The sequence below is a fragment of the Hyperoodon ampullatus genome, assembly GCF_949752795.1.
Source record: "Hyperoodon ampullatus genome assembly, chromosome: 13".
Classification (NCBI taxonomy): Eukaryota; Metazoa; Chordata; class Mammalia; order Artiodactyla; family Ziphiidae; genus Hyperoodon; species Hyperoodon ampullatus.
In genome coordinates, this window is record NC_136926.1 from 72304487 (window position 1) to 72324115 (window position 19629).

Here is a 19629-nt window from a genome sequence, read left to right on the forward strand (position 1 = left end):
GACAGACTACAAGGTCAATATACAAAAATTAACTGTATTACTATATGCTAGTAGCAAACAATTGGGAAATGAAATGTTTAAAATTCTATTTACAATAATGTCAACAAACATCAAATAGCTAGAAGTAAATCTAATGAAAGAAGGACCTCCATACTGAAAACTATAAAACATTGCCTTGAGAAATTAGATCTAAATAAATGGAGATATTTGTATTATATAAATATGTACTATATAAATATACTACATACCATGTTCATAGATTGGAAGACATTATATTCAAGGCAATCAATCATAAAGCTTTTTTTAGAAATTGATGATTCTAAAGTGAAAAGGCAAAGAACCTAAACTAGCAACAACAAAATCTTGGTTATGAAGAAAGTTGGAGGAATTACACTACATGACTTCAAAACACACTACAAAGCTAAAGTAATCAAAACTGTTATACTTAACAGTAGACAAACAGATCTATGGGACAGAATAGACTGTCCAGAAGTAGGCTTGTACAGTTCATTATTTTCAACAAAGGTGATAAAGTTATATGTCCATAAAAACAGCTAATTCCTGAAATGGCATGCATGGATTGGAGAGTTCTGATAACAATTGCATTAGGGTACTCTGAAAAATGAGTATGTTGGACCAAAGTTTTTAGCATTCCCAAATTCAATGGAGTCTATATTTTGATTAGTAAGTTAAGGAAACAACAAAGCTTCCTCTTATATAAACTGTGGGTTAAAAAATTTTAACTCTAGGAAATTTTTTCTTAAAAACGCAAACCAAAATGTGAACACCAAAATATCTTCTCCTTGCAGTGATAGATTCAAGTAAAAAATCAGATGAAGTGACGCCTATTCACCTCACCTTTTAAGGGACACCTGTTTACTGCTGTACAAGCCTAGCCCAGTGGTTTGAGTTGGCCTGTACGCTTACCCCAGGCCCCCTGCCAATTGCCCTTTTTTGAGTTACGTACCCATTTTTGAACTTAAAAGTCACCTGCAGTCAAGGCTACTACCTCCTAGAAGCAGTCCTAACGCTGTCAATGTGTTGACTCTTTTGAGGCAATTGTGTGGTCAGGGAAATGAAACTGCCCCACTATTTTTACTGTCCTTGGTCAGGGGGAGATTATAGGGACCCAGTGAAGGAGTTTTCTATTACTGACTGAAAAACGCAGAAAAGCAGGTTTTAACCATTTGTACATTCAATATTACCCTATAAAATTAGAAATCTTATTACTAAGGAATCTGACAGAGGAATCACCTTTGTAAAATCAAAAACTTTTAAGAGAATAAAAGTAGTCATAAAAGAATGTGCCAGAATGACTGATGGGACAAAATTTATAATTACAAACAAAATACAGGAGAAAAAGCACCTGATTATAAGGAAAGACTAAAGCCTTTAATAACATCTTCAAAGCAGTGTTTCATACTCTTGTATGGAATGTTGCCATCAACCTCCATGCCTTGCTAATTGTCCTGTAAAACTGTGTTCAACGATAGACTATGAAAGCTTCGCAATTCCTTTGCCAGAACGGTTTCAGAATCCAGCTGTCTGCTGATGCCACCTTCAACCAAAAGATTAATATAATTAATGATTCTAATAAGCACTACAAAGGTTGTTTCCACAGCTTAATGGATTGATATTGGATATCCTTACTAATTTCAACTGGATTCCAACTGGATATCCTTATTAATTTCACTATTTCTACATTTGATAATGATGTCTACTCCCTCTTGAATTTGTTTAGCACCACTTTACTAACTCCTGTTTTTCCTTCCTACTTAAGTCTGCTCTCAGGCTCCTCTTTAGCTAATTCTATAATTTTTTTTAGTATTCCCTAGTATTTGCTCCTTAGTTTCCTTCTCCCCCTTTATATTCTCTCTAGATGCTGCCATTCATATACCTATTTCAACTTTCATGACCTAAATGACTCCTAGTTCCCTAATTCTAGCCCTAAGATCTAAAACCACATTCCTGCCTGTGTACCTAATAGACATCTCCACCTTAAAGCCAAAAAAATCATCTGATACTTTGCTCAAGGCAATGTTGTATCCGAAACTATATTCATCTTCCCCTCCCAACTTGCTGCTTTTCCTAAGAACCAACATTTCTACATATAAAAGTGAAACACTTTTGCATCACTGTGGACTCCTCTCTGCTTCCTTCTCTTCCCATAAACTAAGGATAGCCTGATCTCTTTCACAAGGCAAGAAGAGCTTCATGCTATGGTTTCTACTTGCTCTTCCAGCTTCATCTCCTCCCTCACCTCAGAAATCTTATTTCTCAGTCTTCTTATGTACACAGCATGCACTTTTCCTTTACTCTGCTGAACTCTCTTCCTTACCTTGCTAAACTGCAAATTCCTACAACCTCTCAGATTTACCTCAAGCATCCCCTCTTGGAACCTGAGAATTGGTTCAATACTTTTATTGGTGACAGAGAACAAAGTAACTTTGGTTTGGTACTAGGGACAAGTCCTGGCATTACTGCTGGTAAGCCTGTAAATAAGACTACAAATAATTACAGTGCAGTTTGCTGTGCACCAGGGTGCCAGGGTACTGTGGCAGCAGAGGAGGCTTACACAATCACTATGTGTTACTTCTATCAGTTTTGCTTGTACTGAGCCTTGTAGATGAATAGGAATTTGTCTGGTGGACAAGTTAGGTCAGAGGAAGGCATTAGATACCGGAGTACATTCTGGTAACTGCTAGTAAGGTGCACCACACAAGGGGAAATGGGTGGGGTTTGGGGGATAGAGAAGGATGGAGAGGGAGGGCTCACAGGAAGACCTCAAAAGGAGAACTAGCAGCCACGTGCAGGACACATTACAGAGGCCAGATCAGGGGCTAGGAGACAATCAGGAGGCTGCTGCACTACACTTAGCAAAAAATGATGCCCCAAAGCTGCGGCAGCGAGATGGGGGAGCAGGGTACAGAAGACAACTCTTTATCCTTGATCCAAAGTAAAGCCATTTCATCTTCACAAGAAGCCTAAGAGGTAATGTTCCTATTTTTTACTCGAGGAAACTCAAGCTCCTAAGGATGTTGCTCGCCTGACATGACACAGCTTACTAGTAGAAGCAGAGATACAAACTTCAAAGATGCTGCTCCTGAGTAGCACATGTCAATATCTTAAATGTATGTCCAAGTATAACACAATAAATCATGTTTCACAACTAATTCTGGCCTGTTCAATTTACCAGGATTCCTAAGTAAACTTCCTCTTCCCATGGAGAAGCATAGTAAGTACAGAGGAAGGAGAAATGCCCGAGGAGATTTAGGGTTACATAGCAAGATTATTATTCTAAGCTGTGTACAATTTTAAGATCTTACATAGCAAGATCTTAATATTATTCTAAGCTGTGTACAATTTTAGTGGAATATACAAATTCTAAAGTTACCTTATGGGCCTAGTTTAGTGCTACATTCTCCAATTAATAATTTTGCATGGACCACAGAGTTGAAAAGTAATTTTATTTGCCTGTAAAATCTCCACTCTGCCCACTTGATCATATAGAGGTAGGGCATATTAAAAAAAAAGTATTAATCTAAAAATAAAACAATATAGAAAACAAACTTATTGTTACCGGAGGTAAGGGGAGGGAGGGATAAACTGGGAGATTGGGATTGACATAAACACACTACTATATATAAAATAGATAATAAGCACCCACTGTATAGCACAGGGAACTCAATACTCTGTAATGGCCTATATGTGAAATGAATCTAAAAGAGTGTATATATGTATATGTGTAACTGATTCACTTTGCTGGCCACCTAAAACATAACATTGTAAATCAACTATACTCCAATAAAAATTTAAAAAATAAAAATTTAAAAATAAAAGAAAAAATCTAAAAATAAATAATAAAAATAAAACTTGATGTGAAAATGCGCTTAAAATGACATTAGTATGCTGCCTGAGGCAATAGGCTTGAGGAATAAAATATTCAATATTTTAAAATCACTTACTTAACAAACAAGCTATATGTATATTACAAAACAATGTGTTTGGCAAACTTTCTGAAACACAGAACATCACCTCTAATCAATGAGATGTTAAAGCTAAGTGAACATGATATTCCTCAAAGTTCTCCTTTAGTGTTCAGCGAATAGATTTCTTATTCTAAATTACTTCTCTAAAAAAAAAAAAAAAAAAAGAATCTAAGGTTAGAAATGACCAATTTCAGAAAAGATATACACCTACACAAAACGTAATCTACCAAACTATATAAATATTAATACAAGAAATATGGGTAACCCCTAAATTTCTTTCATTCTTTAAAACTCACAAAGGAGAGGGTGTAAGTTTACTGATCTACTTAACTCCAATGCTTCCTTCTCATTACAGAATTAAAGATTTATCTTAGACATTAAGAGGAAGATAGGAAGATTTGAACTGTTTTAGGTTAAAAAGCACCCTCGCCATGTCAAGTGTATTGATGGCAGCTATAAATAAAATACTGAGCCCAAATGTACAGTAACAGCACACCTGTAAATGCTGCAAGAAATGTAGTATATACATCCTCAGGCCTTGAGACAAAGATAGCAGACAGGTTTCAACTCACATTTCAACTCCAGCAGATTAAGTAGCGACCTACAACAGAACGAGATTGGGGGATAACCTGACCAAAATGGACTGTAAATGTCTTCCATGGGCATAAGAGTATGGTAGCCTGCGTGCTACTCTTTGCCCTCAGCCTTAGGCTGACAACGACTTTGTACTGAAATATTTTTGTTTCTATTATGGATAGGCTATTTCATTATTGTTTCACACCAGATAATGCATCCTGATGTAAAATATAAGTAAAATCAAGAGAAAAGTTTTGTTCTGTTTTTTGCTATGTCTGACAAAACAAACAATAAACCTAATATCTGTTTTCTAGAAAGCACTATGTAATGGATGGCTACCATTACAATAACTAAGGTTATATTTTTTTATGCTCTTCCTATTCATCTGGAAAATTCAGTGTTACATATAAATATGTATATATGTGTGTGTGTGTCTATACACACACACAGTTTTAGGAGAAAACATCAGCATTTCAGCTTGGTCACTTAAATAATGTCAACTATGCATGTTTATTTGTAAAACTTCCCATAGTGAAACATGTTAGTTACCTATAAACATTCATTTCTCACTATTTACAATTTGAATAATTATGAAATGTTTGTATATTGCAAACGAGTTATAGAAAGTCACATAAACAATATAAATCTGATGCCCAGTCCTTTACAGATATGAAGTTATTTTCACTGGGTTTTCAAATTGTCGAGTATAAATAGGATGAGGTCATCAATACTTAAGATGAGGCACTTCAACAATTACCCAAAAAGGTTGTTAAGTGTACAACAGTGTAAAACAAAACTTTTGATATTAATCTTACTCTTAATTTCAGACGTGATTAATCTGAGATGGTCTATATTAAGGAGTGTTATAAACTTTCATTTTATTTCTTGCCCTTCTGCTTCCCCTTGACCCAAGGCAACATAACCATCAAATAGACATCACCACAGACCAGCTAATGTGCTTCCATACAAAGAAACTAAACATCATTTAATGACATTGGGGTTTCAGAAAGTGACTATTTTACCACCAAAACTTGTGCATAATTTTTTTCAGAAACATGGATAAATACACTGGTGACTCAAATCAGTATCTTGACCAAAGTCCTAGACAAATAGGTCCTCAAATTTATTATCAACTGAATCAAAATTTTAAGTCTTATGTACTCTTTTTAAACACTGAATTTTTAAAATACTGAGAAATTTAAAAATTAAATTTTAATTTTAAAAATAGAAAAATTTAAAAATTAAATTTATTAGTACTTTCTAGATTACAGCTTAAGATTTAAAAAATAAGGGACAGATGCTTTGTCTTGCCAGCCTTTTGTGAAAGACCTTTTAAACATATATATGTGGCTAATTCATTTTCAACCTTAAACCATGTTCTCTGTATATTTACACTGTATCTTTTGGTAGTTAAAATATTAAATGCTTGATTAAAAGAGATCAATTCCTGTTGCTTCATGAATTCATAGTACTATATTTTTCCCTACTGTCATATTTCAACATACCTCTACTAGTAAAAAAAAATAACTCAAATTTTAGAAGTTTATCCAATAGGGTTTAAAATCTGTGGTCCCATTAACTAATAGTTTTAGGTGAGAACAGTTAAATCTCATTAAACTTATTTAATTCTGGTAGTTTATAATTTGAGTAATGTCTATAGCCCAGATACCCAAATGCTGTTTAACAAACATATGAGTTAGTTACTCACTGGAACATGGTTAGCCGTTCGAAGTCCACTTATCAAAACCACTTCCTGTGTGTGCACATGAGCGCACATACACTCCTTAATTCCCTAAAACAGTCCTGCTCCTCTAAAGAGAGAAACTGTCTTTTGAACTGTATGCTACCAGACACTTATGTCTCTGCTAAAATCAGAAGATGGCCAATTTTCAAATAAATGGAAAGGGAAAATACTTATTTAGAGCAACAAAAATTAAGCTTGGCAAAAGTAGTTACTTTTATTTACAATTCCATGTAGTAAGATTACAAGAGAAACACTAGTGATATCATCTGAACAAAAGCAATGATTTATTGGTAATGGCAATGAATGAAATATTGAAAGTCTCTGGTGAGAATCAAGCAATTATCCAGGAGCTGTAGATCTGACTGCAATATAGTCTTCCAGTGTCTTTTGTACCTTAGTGGCTTTCTCCTTTTTTGCCAACTACCTAGGAAGAACAAAAATAACTTTATATGTACTTCTTATTGATTTAGAAATATGAGTTATTTTAAAAATAATATTACAAATTGTAATCACTTTTAAAAGTTGGTATTAATTTTTATCTTTGCAATTTTTTGGCATGCAGTATATCTTCACTGTTGAAGCACACTGTGACCCTCCCTCTCTTCCCAGCCTCTAGAAATTAAAAATAAAACACATGCAGGTTATTTTTGGTTTCCCACACTGTTTTAAGAAAAAGTAATGCAATTTTTCAAAACAAGGTTGACAGTTTAGAGAAGTTAATAAAAAGATGATGCTACAGGAGTGAAACATATTTGGCATACTATTTTTAGGCAATGAGATATCAAATGCCGATCACAAAATAATGTACAATTAAAAGAGTATGCTAAACTTATGTCTTCATGCCCAAGATGACAGGTTTCTAGACTTTTCTATCAATATGCAGACATGCAATGAAAACAGATTAAAAATGACTAATTTGGCCTAGTTTCTATTTTTAAAAAACCCTGATTGCTACAATGTATTACTGAAATGATAAAGAATAAACCTTGTTTCAGGCAATGATTAGAAAAACTCTCTACTGAAGGGTTTAAAAAATGTTCTAGTTGCTATAAATGTAGCAGAATAAAAATGTAAAGAATAAATTTGGTTTCTACCAATAGTTCTAGAAAACAAATCCTCTGTGGGAAGGCTCTAAAACTACGTTCTAATCAAACAATTTACTTTAAACCTAAAGTTTACAATAATGTATTCTCATGGCAGAAATTCCTCTAAGGAAATCTACTTGCAAGCTATTGAACATATATTTGTATACAAAAAAAATTTCTATGTATGTCTGTAAATATAATTTTCATATTTTAAATTGATTCTGGTCCCAACGGTAGTATATGAATCAAGTAAAACTCGCAAAGGTCTTCAGTACAAGTCTGGTCTAAAATAGAACATGGCTGGGTCAATGTCATTCATGGGAAAAGATTATAAAAACACTTTCCACTGAATTCCTAATCACGTGATGCTAGAAATGCCCTTTTCCCCATCTTGAGGAAAATCACTTTTATTACTTTAAAATAACTCCTCTCTGATCCAAGGAAACCATGTGTTAAAAAGCCCAAGAAGCCAAAAAGATACAAAAGATAGTCTCATAAAAGAGTACGTGGATGAGAGTTAAGAAATTTAGATTTTAAGAGCCGGGGGGAGCTTTCCTAAGAAAGAAGGGGAGGTGGCACTCCCTGTACCGCAAATGAATTTAAGCAGATAAACACTGAAAGCATTATTGATCGTTATATCCCTTGGGAACACACAAAACACAGAGCTATTAGATTAAGCAAAAGAAAACAAAAACTAATATTAAAAATTTTAATTTTAACAGATGTGATACAGTAGAAGACATGAATCTGCATACTGTTTCACAGGTTGATAACTCTCAACTTGCCAATGTGTATTCTCTGTAAAAAAGAAGAAATTCAGCATTCCAATATGGAGTTTCTCACCACAAAAGTAAAGCTCTTTTATTCATTTTTAAGTCTTTGTATTATACCTCAGACAAACAAAAATTTTGGTACATCAAAATTAGATGTCAAAAATATTTATTCAGTAAAGAGTCCATTGATCTTCTATGTTAATATTTTAACCCAGCCTAACATTCAGTCCATAAGTCTTTCAACTGGCCTTGAACTCACTTGCGTTGGCAAAGCACAGGACACGCCCACAATTAATCAGCAAAAAGATTTTGGGGCTACAGTTCCAATGAGAAAAGAAAACCCACGTCTCTCAAATTCAGCCTAATCAATATATTACACTAGTACTGATATAAAAGAACTTGACGAAACTGCTCATATTTGATTTCCAAAATGATTCTATAGTTCCTAAAAAATAAAATTTAAACTTTAGATCAGATTAAAACATTATCTAACTAGTTAAATCTAAAAACATTTACAACAATGTCAGTTTTATTGCAAAATTCTTTCTCAAAATGTAGTACAAAATTAAATATGAGACGGGAGAGAGTAAATTTTAAAAAGTAACCAAAAGTTGGGTGGGCAACCTGGTATGGTAATGAAATTAAAGCACCTAGTTGCAAGCCCAGAACAAACACCAAAACAAATAAAAGGCCAACTGAGAAACATGACTAGAATGAGATCTGAAGAAGAGACAGTTGAGGACATTTAGGTAACAAAGAAGGCTGATCCAGATGATAGAAGCTGTAGAAATCTTGCCCCAGCAATGGTGAGAACATGAGAAGGGTGAGAGCAGACAGGTGCTAGATGAGCAGGGAAGCAAGGAGGGGAGTAGAGTGAGATAAGGTCAATCTTTATATTACTTCATTTTTAAAAATCTTCTGGGTTTAGTTCATTTGAGTTGGATTAAAAAAGCTGAAAAATAAACAGACAAAAATGTTACAAAAATAGCTGATACGGTGAATGGCCAGTTAAGAAAAGTCTATTTTTATTACAGTTATAGAAAACCTGCTCTGCCTTTCAAATGCACCTCATTCCCTAAGAAGCAGAAACCCCTTCATTTTTGCTCAGTTTTGTATACTTATATTACTTCTGTGTTCAAATAAAGCAATCCATGTAAAGAGCATATTTTAGCAAAGAAAACATCTACTTCCAATTAAAATGGCAAGCTTTTTTCATGCTGCAACACAAAGAATCCATTTACAACAGAAAGCCTAAGTATATATTATAATCAGGGCATAATGCTTCTTATGAGCCAAAAACAGACCAGTGGAAGGTATGTTCTCGTCTCCAAAATCTGAAAAGTATAACCTTCTAAAGCTGTAACAGCATGCAAGGTGGTCTAAGATTTCTAGCCACATCCGAGATTCACCAGCATTACCTTAGCTTCTGTCATCTCAGTGACATAAGGAGATCAATGACATTCTGAAAACTAAAATTATCTAGAAACAACTCATACAACATAAAAATGTAAACTGAAAATGCTACATAATTCTATTTTATCATTCATTAAAATCATTTTACACAGTTCTCTTCACTACATAGAGGTATCAAAACTTTCCTCTCTGTGCTGATAAAATACATGCCCAATCTATACTGAAATTTTAAATTCCAATTACTATGTGCAATTCCTTTAAAATTCAGACTGACTAAATAAAGGAAAGAAGTGCCATACTTGACCTATCCTCGAATGAAGGACCTGCACCTTCCCACTTCCATGCCCAAGGTTCCTGTTTTCCATTCTACCTAGAGTGCCCACTGCTATCTTTTCCTCTATCCATTTCTACTCCCACAGCTTAGTTCTAGGCCCTTTTCCTCCACAAAACATTCTGATATTTTCCCAGCCATTCTTGGGAAGAAGGAAATATCACCAGGCTGGGAAAGGATAAGAATACCCTGTAGAGGAAGAGAGCCTTGAACTAAGCTTTGATTAACTTTGATTAGCATTCCAAATGTTTGTGCATTACCCTTTAACAATATAAACTCGTTACTGGCAGAGATTATGACTATACCTAGCATAGTACCACAGGGACAACAAGTACCATACCATGTGTCGTTTATTTCCTTTACTACAAACACCAAGCTCACTGATAGTTTTTAATAAGTGACTCTACACAAGGCCAGCTTCAGTTAAACATAAGCTAGCTTTTTAATTGCAGTTTTCCTACACTGAAGTTGTTGACTTAGCACAACATGAAGAAAACTGGAATATTAGCTTACTCTTGAGGAATAACCCTAGAGTTCAGTGAATGACACAAGAACAAAACTCATTTGGAAACTACTGAGAGAAAATGTAATATTAATATATATAAGAAAATCATTCAACCAATTAAAATTTATCAAACATTAAAAGCAATGGATTAAGAAGTCCAGAAGACCAAGAAGGGAGTCCATTATAGCATTACATTATTTTTACAGCAGTTCTCAGTGTGGTCCAGGCTGGGCATCCCTGAGACCCTTTCATGGAGTCTTCAAGGTCAAAACTATTTTCATAATAATGCTAAATTGTTATTTGCCTCTTTAACTAACTCTCATTGTCTCACAAATGTACAATGAAGTTTTCCAGAGGCTACATGACTTACGATAGCAAAACTGACTGAATGCAGAAGAAGATATGAGAATGAGAGGATTCTATTAAGCTAGACTATAAACAAATTTGTCAAAGTGTAAAAACAATGCTCTTCTTCTCACAAAATTAGTTTTTGTTTTGAAATATATATATTTTAAAATATTACTTGTGTTAACAATGATTTTATTTGTAAATAAATATTTTTTAAATTTCTCAGTTTTAACTTCTAAAATGGTAAATATTAGATAAATATTGGTCCTCAATAATCTTTAGTACTGCGAAGGGGTGCTGAGACCAGAAAGTTTTGAGAACTACTGTTCTGCAGTAATTTTCAATAAGGTAAAAAAGTACCTAAACATGTAGCATTTTAAAACAAACACAAATACTCTCAAACAAGAAAAGAAAAATACCTTTGCTATCCTGAAGACAGTCCAAAAAAAGGTAGTTTGATAGTCAAAAAAGAGAGAAGATAGGCTAGAAGGGATGTGAGGGGGGAATGTTAAAAACAAAGAGGTGGAGACATCCTTAGATGGACAATTATTAACGCACATTAGAAAAACTATAACTGAATGGCAGGCTGGTAAGAAGATGGACAAGATAGAGCAGGGGTTACCTAAAGGAAAAATGGAAATCAAGTAGCATAAGCTGAGGTGAGAAGCAGGAAACCAGAGCCGAATTAACGATATGAGGAAATAATAGGATTTAGAATAATAGATCTTAGGAAAGAACTGAGCTAAAAAGAAACTATGCAAGGCACCGTTAAAGCCAAATCCAATGGCATTTAATTCAAACAAGCAAAGTAGCAAAGCAGGCGGCCAAAACGACTCTGTTGCTCACAGTTTCCCAGTGCAGCATATTTCATATCATAAAAACGTAGATGTTTAATCTCTGCTTCTTCTGACCTGTCATTATGTGCATGTCAAACATTTGACATGACAGATCTAATAACTGTTTCTAAACCTCCCAAAAGTTAACTATGCTGTGAGACAGAAAGATAGCAGTTGGAAAATGACATTAAAATATCTATTGTCAAGGTTATCAATTTTGCAAAAACAGTGTACAATTTTATAAGCTCATCCACCGTTATGAAATTTTATGAATTTTTCTGTTATTGGATTAAAATTAGATCTGCAGTGCCATCAAAAAGAATACGTTTTCAGGGTGTTCCATGGCTCCAATTCCCCAAACAGGGCTCTAAGTTTTAAGCCAGGTGCCTCTTCCTCCAGGCATTGGCAGTGCTAGGGAACCTCTTCCTCTCTTATAATCACCCCAAGTTCTAGACTGCCCGCCAGATGCAGCCATCAGAAACCCAGTAAAACCTACATCTCCGGTGCTGCTGCACATTTAGTCTGTGTACAGCAACTGGGTTCTGTACTGGTAAGTACATCTATGATCTGTGGTTGTATATTTTAAGAGTCATCCTAAATGAACTGTTACCAATTAGAAGTAGTTCCAAGAATGAAAAAATGTTCTCTTTCCTAAAGGTCCCATGTAACTTATAAATTCTTTCACAAACTTTAGGACTATGTCCTCAAAAACAAAAAAATTCACTGAATACATACATATATGCCTGTTCACTGAATAGTTACTTGCTGAAATGTGTTCTTTCAGCATGAAGACATGGTTTGAAAGCATCTCAGTGTAGTAAAACTGAGTCCATTCTTTTTGATTAAAATTGCCATTTTAAATATGTTTTCATCAGAAACAATGATAATCAAAATCTTAATATAAGCAAGCAAAGTTCTTAAAAATTCATTAATAATGATTTAACTTACTACTACTATTTTTCATTATTCCTAACTACTTTCTATAACCAAACAATAATTTTTACCCCTCTTATTTGGATGCCATTCATTAATAGACACTGTATCAGTAGGACTTATTTTTATTAGAGATTTCGTTTAGTAAGAAATCTAAAAATGTGATTAGAAGAAACTACTGTTCTGTTTAACCTTATAAAATTTCATGACATATGATTTTGATACCTTTAAAATTATTTCCTTAAAATTGTTATTTTTATTTCTCCTAGCTATCATTTAAACAAACTTACTCGCTTGAAGTCATTCATATTTGTTGCCTGGACTGGAGTCCCAATAAAAGTAAAATATGAAATTCTTGTTGTTTCTTCTTCACCTTGATTGGATTGAACAAATATCTACACACACACACACACACACAACCAAAAAAGGAAAGAATTTTTACATTAATGATTACACTCCTTCTTTTATAAACATGCTTTAAATTTAATCAATTTCCTTAGGTTATTAATAAAAATACCTTCCATTCTTTGTAAGGATTAATCTGAATTACATTTAGACTAGTACTCCTATAGCATTATTAATTCTATTGTTTGCCCAGCTATTCTTACCTTCTCCAGGGATGTCATAGCAAGACACTCACATACACAAGTTCTTGATGATTTAGTGTGATGGTGTGGAAGGGTTATAGTTAAATTATTTACAGAGAATGTTGAAAGAGTAAGAAATTCATAATTACAATAGGCAGAGTGCTACTGAAACTTTACTAAAATTATAATTTTTCACTGAGGAAAATCTCTGCAGTTATATTCTTTCTGATAATCCTTCATTCATTCTATTTCCTACAATTTTAAAAGAAAAAAATAGTACTGGAAATAGGGTCCTAAAACTGTACTGTGGCTTACATGTTTTTTAAAGTTTGGCTCTTTACCCTTTCTATTTAAAAACTCCCCTCAGCATGTTAGGAGACAGAAACTTTACTCATAGATCCTTTTTCAATATACTGGATTTTTAAAATTTGCTCTATTAAAAAAAATAATACTCTACATGCTGTCTACTTAAGATTATTATTGCCTCTCTTGAATTCAGCAACATACATTTTTCATTCTCAGATGGCACTAAGCAATCAGTTTTTGTTGTTTGTACAGGAAACCACAGATTCATCTCAAACTGAGCTATTCAATTAAAAACTCTAAGTCTATAATAAGTGGACTATTAAACTAGCTCTCTATTTATTTGCAATGTTTTAATCTAAGCACAACAGTTTATATTTACTGCTTTTAAAATCCATCTACTTATTCTGATTACACTTCCTGATCAAAACTGTCATTTCAGGCTTCCCTGGTGGCACAGTGGTTGAGAATCTGCCTGCCAATGCAGGGGACACAGGTTCGAGCCCTTATCTGGGAGGATCCCACATGCCGCGGAGCAACTAGGCCCGTGAGCCACAACTACTAAGCCTGCGCGTCTGGAGCCTGTGCTCCGCAACAAGAGAGGCCCGCGCACCGCGATGAAGAGTGGCCCCCGCTTGCCGCAACTAGAGAAAGCCCTCACGCAGAAACGAAGACCCAACACAGCCAAAAATAAATAAAATAAATAAATTTTTTTTAAAAATGTCACTTCAATTTCAATTTTATCACCAAAAAAAGTGACAGGCATGCTTTCTGTGTCTGGATTTAAGTCACTGACTAAAATTTTGATTTTGATAGGACACAGTGATAACTGTGAACCTATCACAAGATAACTATGTTCAATGATTCTCAAAGATAGAGGAGATTATATTAGGATCTCTGGGTTTAAAGGGCTTTTCCAATAAACAAATGCCTTCCTCCCATCACTAAATAAAGCAGGTGTTATTAATTGAATGTTACAAATATGAGTAAAGTCAAAAAATTTTTTCATAACCAGTGTTCCAGTATGATATAACCATTTTCTTTAATTTCATCTGGGTAAAATATTTCAACTACTGAAAACTCAACTTCATATCATCTTTCATCTTACCACTAAGTATATTCTGTGAAATTCCACTTGAAAGCCTCCTAAAATGAACACATGCTATGGCATTCTTCTAATTTACAAAAACCAGAATCCACTAACACAAAGAAATCACATGAGCTTGGCATGCCTTGTTCTCAAGTGACTCTGTGCTGGTTCCTACTCCTTTTTCTAGGTATCCCACTGTTCTTTTATAACCCTCCTACCCCCTCCTCTGAAGGAACGGGCTAGGGTGGATGGGTGGTTTAGAAGCGTGTGTTGGGTTTTAATACGAGAATTCACAAAAGCAATTAATAACTGCTAAAAAGCTGCTGCTTTCTTAATGTAAATTAAGATAATATAAAACTATCTTTTAAAAGTCATTTTTACTGAGATCAAGGCCACTACAATATTAAAAGCTCTATATTCTAGAGAAGTAAATTGGACTTTACAAATGTATTATCACTCATCACCAGGTATGAAGGAAGCACAAATATCTTCTATTTAAGTATAAATCTTCTAGAATAAACTTTTAACAAAAGTTGCCAAAGATATATACGTTATATATATATATATATATGTAAACTGACAAATCCACAAATTAAAAAAAAATCAATCTGTCTTTCCTCTTTAGGGCACACAGACGAATTAGAAAGAAGGAAATTTAATTAGCTCATTAGACATGTTTATGCATTTCAAACCAAGTGGACAATTATTACTTCTAAGGATCACTTGGAATCAGCTAGGATACTAAAGATGGCATGAACTGTCACCCACAACCCGTTAAATATATCTGAATGAAATACCACTTACAGTTACACTGTTAACATTCTGAAACTTTACATAACGAAGTGGGACAATACCATCTTCTTTAATATCATCCTCTGTTAGTTCCAGAGCTTGAGTTGGCTCACTTCTTTCTGCCTCTTCAAAATCCATAGACCGGGGTAGATTGATAAAAATTTTTACATACTTAGGACCCTGACCTATAAAATGGTAAAATAAAATTAAATGCTAATGCCAAACATACAATACTTTGTTCCCTTTATCATTACATTCACACTATACAAACAGAAGGACATAAACACATATGCACATAACTACCTGTATCTTTAGAAATTTTAAGAAAGTCTGAGTATTTTCACAACCATACTCCCTGCCCCCAACAGACATTTACTGGTATATTCTTGGCCTGCTAAAACTATACAAGGTACTAGGAATACTAGATGAAAACACATATATATATATATGTACATGCATAACATATACACAGAGTTCTTGCCCTCAACTATAAAAGACATACTATGATACATGTACAGCTCTCAGTGAGGAGGTATAGGGGAGGTGGCAGTGGAGTCTGACAGCACATGCAGGCCGACAGAAAGTTCCATAAGAGAAATAACATTGACGTGGGTCTTGCAGTTGCCATCAGTTGGTACATTTTGTTATTTAGGAGGAAAGCACTATCAGTGACAACATTTAGCCAGAAGGAAATTAATTACACAAACTACCAAAATTCATCTTAGGGATTAGCATGTGCTCAGTGGTAAAATCATATTGATAGAATGTCTTAGTCCTTTTAACTTCAGACCAGTGTTTTGTGACTGATTAAGGAATCTTAAGATAGTCACACTGCTTAAATACTCATTTCCATAGCATTTGCTTTTATAAATACTTTGCATTCTCAGAATAAAGAAACAATATTATTAGTGAAAAATCATTAATACACGAAAATTTAGAATAGCAAATGATAAGGGAATGCTTCCTGATAAGTGTACTATTTCTCCCAACCAACTAAAAAAACCAAAATCCTAGTCCCCACTCCCCACCCCATGGCCCCTCCCACGTCCGCCCCAACCAGCAAAAAACACTTCAGTAAGAAACAGAAAAAAGGGGGTGGGGGTGGGGTGAATAGAACAATTCTTTATTTAATGAAAAGAAAAATGCTAAGTCTGTACAATCATGTTTACAGCAGCATAATATGTATAAAGAAGATGAAACTGTAATTAGAGCACAAATAGGAAGATCCAGAGCCTGTATTATCACCTATAACAGGAGCAATGTGAAATAATTCTCCCAGTTCTGATCCTGAAAAATAGCTACCTCAAACCTAGAATCTTTAGTTGGAAGAAAGGGCTCCCTCGTTTTCAGATTAAGAGGGAACTTAAATTCTAAAATAAAAAACTTTGGAAAAAGGGTAAACGTCTCTTTATTACTTTCTGTCCAATCATCTCACATTATTTGCCCACTGCTTTGTTGTAAGAACAATTCCACTCCTTCCCAAAATAAGAAATCTTTACCTCTAGTTAATAAAAAGTTTTAACCTAAGTGTCCATCAACAGAATGGATAAAGAAGATGTAGTAAATATATATACAATGAAATCCTACTCAACCATAAAAAAGAATGAAATTTTGCCATCTGCAACAACATGGATGGACCTGGAGGGTATTATGCTAAGTGAAATAGGTCAGACACAGAAAGACAAATGCTGTACGATATCACTTATATGTGGAATCTGAAAAATAGGACAAACTTGGGAATATAACAAAAAAGAAGCAGACTCACAGATAAAGAAAACAAATTAGTGGCTACCCGTGTGGAAGAGGGGAGGGGGGAGGAGCAAGATAGGGGTAAGAGATTAACAGGTACAAACTTCTACCTATAAAATGAGTAAGCTACAAGGATATACCGTACAACACAGGGAATACAGCCAATATTTTAGAATGACTATAAATGGAATAACCCTTAAAAACTGTGAATCACTATGTTGTACACTTAAAACTTACACAGGAGTATACATCAACTATACCTCAATTTAAAAAAAAAGAAAAGAAAAACAAGCAAGGTTTTAAATATGTGCTAGCAGGTCTACAGAGCAGAAAGTTAGTTTAAAGAAAAGCTGCCCGTTACTCACCATTATCCGGCCCTTGAAATTTCATTGAATAAAGCTTAACAGGCTGATTGAATGCCACGGTAATAAGGAGCTGTGAAGAAAATAATAGTTTCATTTTTAAAGGGCTGTTGAATACCTTAAATAACACAATAGCTAAGGAGATTTAAATAACTAAGAAGCAGACAAAATTTAATTCATCTAACAAAACCAATGTAATACAGAACATCAGTAAGTTGAAAGTAACTTGATTAGGTTGACATTTGAGAAATACATTAATGTATTATTCGTATAAAAAAATACCAACAAAATTTAATAGAATTAACTAAAATTATATGTAAGAACCTAAAGTCTTGTGACCTAAAACTGATAAGCAATCTGCTTTCCAAAAAAATCAAACAAAATCCCGAAATTAAAATTTAAACTATATATTTTAGCATATTAAGCTTATTATTTTCCAAAACAATTTATTTGTGGAAGCACCCACCCACGTCACTTGACAATTTGGAGACAATGCACACAGGCTACATGGAGAGACTAGACCTCAAATGAACTCTATCTGATCCAAAACTCAAGAGAACAGGACTCACAGCTCTAACAGTAACCTCCAAACCTCCATCTTAAATTCATCTGACTAACTGAATCTGAAAAGCCAGGTAAGGGAACTGCAACACAAAACAATGCCGAAATGCCTATCTCTGATTCATTCACTCAATCTTCTTTCCAGCTAAAATTCTGTCTGATGTAGGTACCTATGCTTCTACCCTGGGAGGAAGATTTCCTTGGCAGGAAGATTTCCGGGAAGCTGTAGCCAGTCCTTCTGATACTCATCACCACATTATTTTCAGGGCACCATTTACAAGGAGCACAATGTGAATGATATTCTCAAAGCTATACAGTAAGGTAGCTCTGGCTGGAACAAAGAAAGATGGGATTTGGATTTATGATTTCAAATCACTGTGGTCTATTTGCTTAAGAAAATACTTATATTACTCCCTTTGGTTATGTAAGTACCTTTTATACTTGACCTGTACTTGTGTGTCAGAAAATAAGCATGACACACTTAGAGACCTGAACCACAGGTGAAGAGGATTATGAGAGTAGAAAGCTAGAAGCAGATAAAGTCAGCAAGAATACGACACCTTCTTCCTGAAGTCACTGAAGAACAATTTAACTCTTTTAAGAAAGAGAAGCATGATCAGATTTATATTTTAGAGAAATAACTTTTGTGAACATGTAAAAGATGAACAGGAAATGGGGACAAAGCAGAGGCAATGGAATAGAAATTAAATTAAGAAAAATAACAGTCAAGATGAAGACGGAGATGGCTTGATAAAGGCAGTACTATACTATACTATTTCCTCTGGGACAATAATGCTGGGAATTATAGGGAAATACAACAGGTTTACATCTGGGAGTGAGGACTAGACATACAGGGAGTGCTCATCTAATTAGTTTCTATTTCTCAGGGACAAAGTCGTGCAGGAAGTATGAAGGCAAGTCAAGAATGAACAAAAGGACTTAAGAAAAGTGAAGGCTCAACTCAGCCTTCAGGGCAATCCAAGAGATCGGTGATTCTCTGTAATGCAGCTGGCACAGAAGAACAAAGAAACGAGGGGGGTCTGCAGGGTCAAAGGACAGGGGTGAAGTTATAAAAAGGAAGAAAGAAGTGAGCATCTGGAAAAGAGAAACATGAAATCCTGAGATGGAAACCTGAACAAGAAACAAGAGCAGGCATAAATACTGATAATCCCTACAAGCCTTAAGCATTCGGTTACCTGTTCATCACAATCAGATTCCAAGAAGGTCATGTCTTTTCGTAAACAGTTGTCAAATCCATGCTCGTCACTTTCATTAAGACATTCACAGCCAGCTTTGTTAATAAAAGGCATTAAATCCATCTGAAAAACATTAAACCAAGACTTTAGGCAAAGCATTTGGATTTGGTATAAAAATCTTAATAAGAAATGTAAATATGTGATTCTTTTTTTTATTGTACAATATTATGTTTCCGGGGTACAACATAGTGATTAACAATTTTTAAAGGTTATATTCCATTTATAGTTACGATAAAATACTGACTATTCCCTGTGTTGTACAATACATTCTTGTATGTGATTCTTTTTTTTTTACTGTACAATATTATGTTTCCAGGGTACAACACAGTGATTGACAATTTTTAAAGGTTATATTCCATTTATAGTTACTATAAGATACTGACTATTCCCTGTGTT

At 34.4% G+C, this 19629-nt stretch overlaps 1 protein-coding gene across 3 annotated transcripts in view; it reads right to left on the bottom strand.

Moving 5' to 3' along the window:
* Positions 1-1323: 1323 nt before the first annotated feature.
* TXNL1 (thioredoxin like 1) overlaps positions 1324-19629 on the bottom strand; it is a 39164-nt gene continuing 20858 nt past the window's right edge. For 2 of the 3 annotated variants that reach the window (XM_079718042.1, XM_079718044.1), the window contains 5 exons: positions 19174-19296; positions 17420-17489; positions 15318-15490; positions 12824-12928; positions 1324-1558 (listed from right to left, as the gene is read on the bottom strand). In XM_079718042.1, the coding sequence (XP_079574168.1) occupies positions 1484-1558; positions 12824-12928; positions 15318-15490; positions 17420-17489; positions 19174-19296 (546 nt within the window). In that variant the 3' untranslated portion in view covers positions 1324-1483. Of the gene's footprint in view, positions 1559-6571; positions 6734-12823; positions 12929-15317; positions 15491-17419; positions 17490-19173; positions 19297-19629 lie in introns of those variants that run through there. The other variant, XM_079718043.1, reaches the window with a different exon arrangement.